Here is a 1,411-nt window from a genome sequence, read left to right as displayed (position 1 = left end):
TTTTTTTTGAGACAGGGTCTCACTCTGTCACCCAGGCTGGAGTGCAATGGCATAATCTCAGCTCTCTGCAACCTCCACCTCTTGGGTTCAAGCAATTCTCCTGCTTCAGCCTCCTATGTAGCTGGGATTACAGGTGCGAGTCACCACACTTAGCTAATTTTTGCATTTTTAGTAGAGACAGGGTTTCACCATGTTGGTCAGCCTGGTCTTGAACTCCTGACCTCATTATCCACCTGCCTTGGCCTCCCAAAGTGCTGAGTTACAGGCGTGAGGTACCATGCCTGGCCAAAAGCTGACTTTTAAAACAAAAAACTTCAGGTTATAATGATATTCAATCTATGTCCTAGGCATTAGGCCACAGGTTTAATAAAACAGGACAATTACAAAACAACAAAAGAAAACAGTTTTTTTTTCTTAGTTTGTTGTAATACTATAGGACCTTTGTTCATTTTGCACTGTATCTGTGACTCCTTTATGCTAAGCAAAAAAGATATTCCCCCTTAGGATCCACTAAGAGTCCTCTGGTAAGCCTCTATAACAGGGCCTAACAGGCTAGTCTCCTGGGACAATTTCAAATGGTGGCTTCTGTATTAGATATCACAATGGCATTTTTATAGACATCTGCATTTAAAACTAAGTAATATTGCCAAAATAATAGCTTGCATCTAAAATCAAAATAGAAATGTAATCAAGCTTTATTATTAGATATAATCTTAGTGGCAATAAACCAAAACCAACTATTAAAAAGAAAGTATAAAGCATTACCAGTTGACAAATCTGTGGTTTTGCTTCCTTTCTGGATACCCTGAAAAGAAACAGGCAATGTTACACTCTAACTACTAGTATGTACAAATTAGGAAAAAGTCAAATAAGACATTAAATGAAAAAGGCAGAATAAACATTATAAATATGTTTTAGATATAGCCATGCAAAAATCACATATGTACTTAAGCAGGGCTTGCAAGAATATGGTTAATAACCGACAAGCGAAAAGTTTAATGAGGTCACATGACAAACACTAGAATCACATAATAACTGGTTCTCATCCAAAAGAAGGATACAACTTGGTTAAAGATCTCAGGGTTCATCTTCTAGCAAATTTCTCAATTAGAATGTCCCTCTAGGCTTGGAGTGGTGGCTCATATCCGGAATCCCAGCACTTCAGGAGGCCAAGGTGGGAGAATCACTTGAGCCCAGGAGTTTGAGATCAACCTGGGTAACATACTAAGATCCTGTTTCCACAAAAAATAAGAATTAGCCTGGTCTGATTGTGTGTGCACTTGCAGTCTCAGCTGCTGTGGAGGCTGAGGCAGGAGGACCGCTTGAGCCCAGGAGGCGGTGGCTGCCGTGAGCCAGGATTTCAGCACTGCACTCCAGCCTGGGCAACAAAGTGAGGCCCTGTCTCAAAAAA

At 40.4% G+C, this 1,411-nt stretch overlaps 1 protein-coding gene across 2 annotated transcripts in view; it reads right to left on the bottom strand.

The window, feature by feature from the left end:
• UTP25 (UTP25 small subunit processor component) overlaps window positions 1–1,411 on the bottom strand; it is a 24,192-nt gene that overhangs the window by 21,673 nt on the left and 1,108 nt on the right. For both annotated transcript variants that reach the window (XM_017525568.2, XM_017525567.2), the window contains exon 2: window positions 766–805. In XM_017525568.2, the coding sequence (XP_017381057.1) occupies window positions 766–805 (40 nt within the window). The remainder of the gene's footprint in view (window positions 1–765; window positions 806–1,411) is intronic.

The sequence above is a fragment of the Cebus imitator genome, unplaced genomic scaffold, assembly GCF_001604975.1.
Source record: "Cebus imitator isolate Cc_AM_T3 unplaced genomic scaffold, Cebus_imitator-1.0 Scaffold38, whole genome shotgun sequence".
NCBI lineage: Eukaryota > Metazoa > Chordata > Mammalia > Primates > Cebidae > Cebus > Cebus imitator.
The sequence above is the reverse complement of the archived record's forward strand: the minus strand, read 5'-3'. Positions and strand labels throughout refer to the sequence as shown.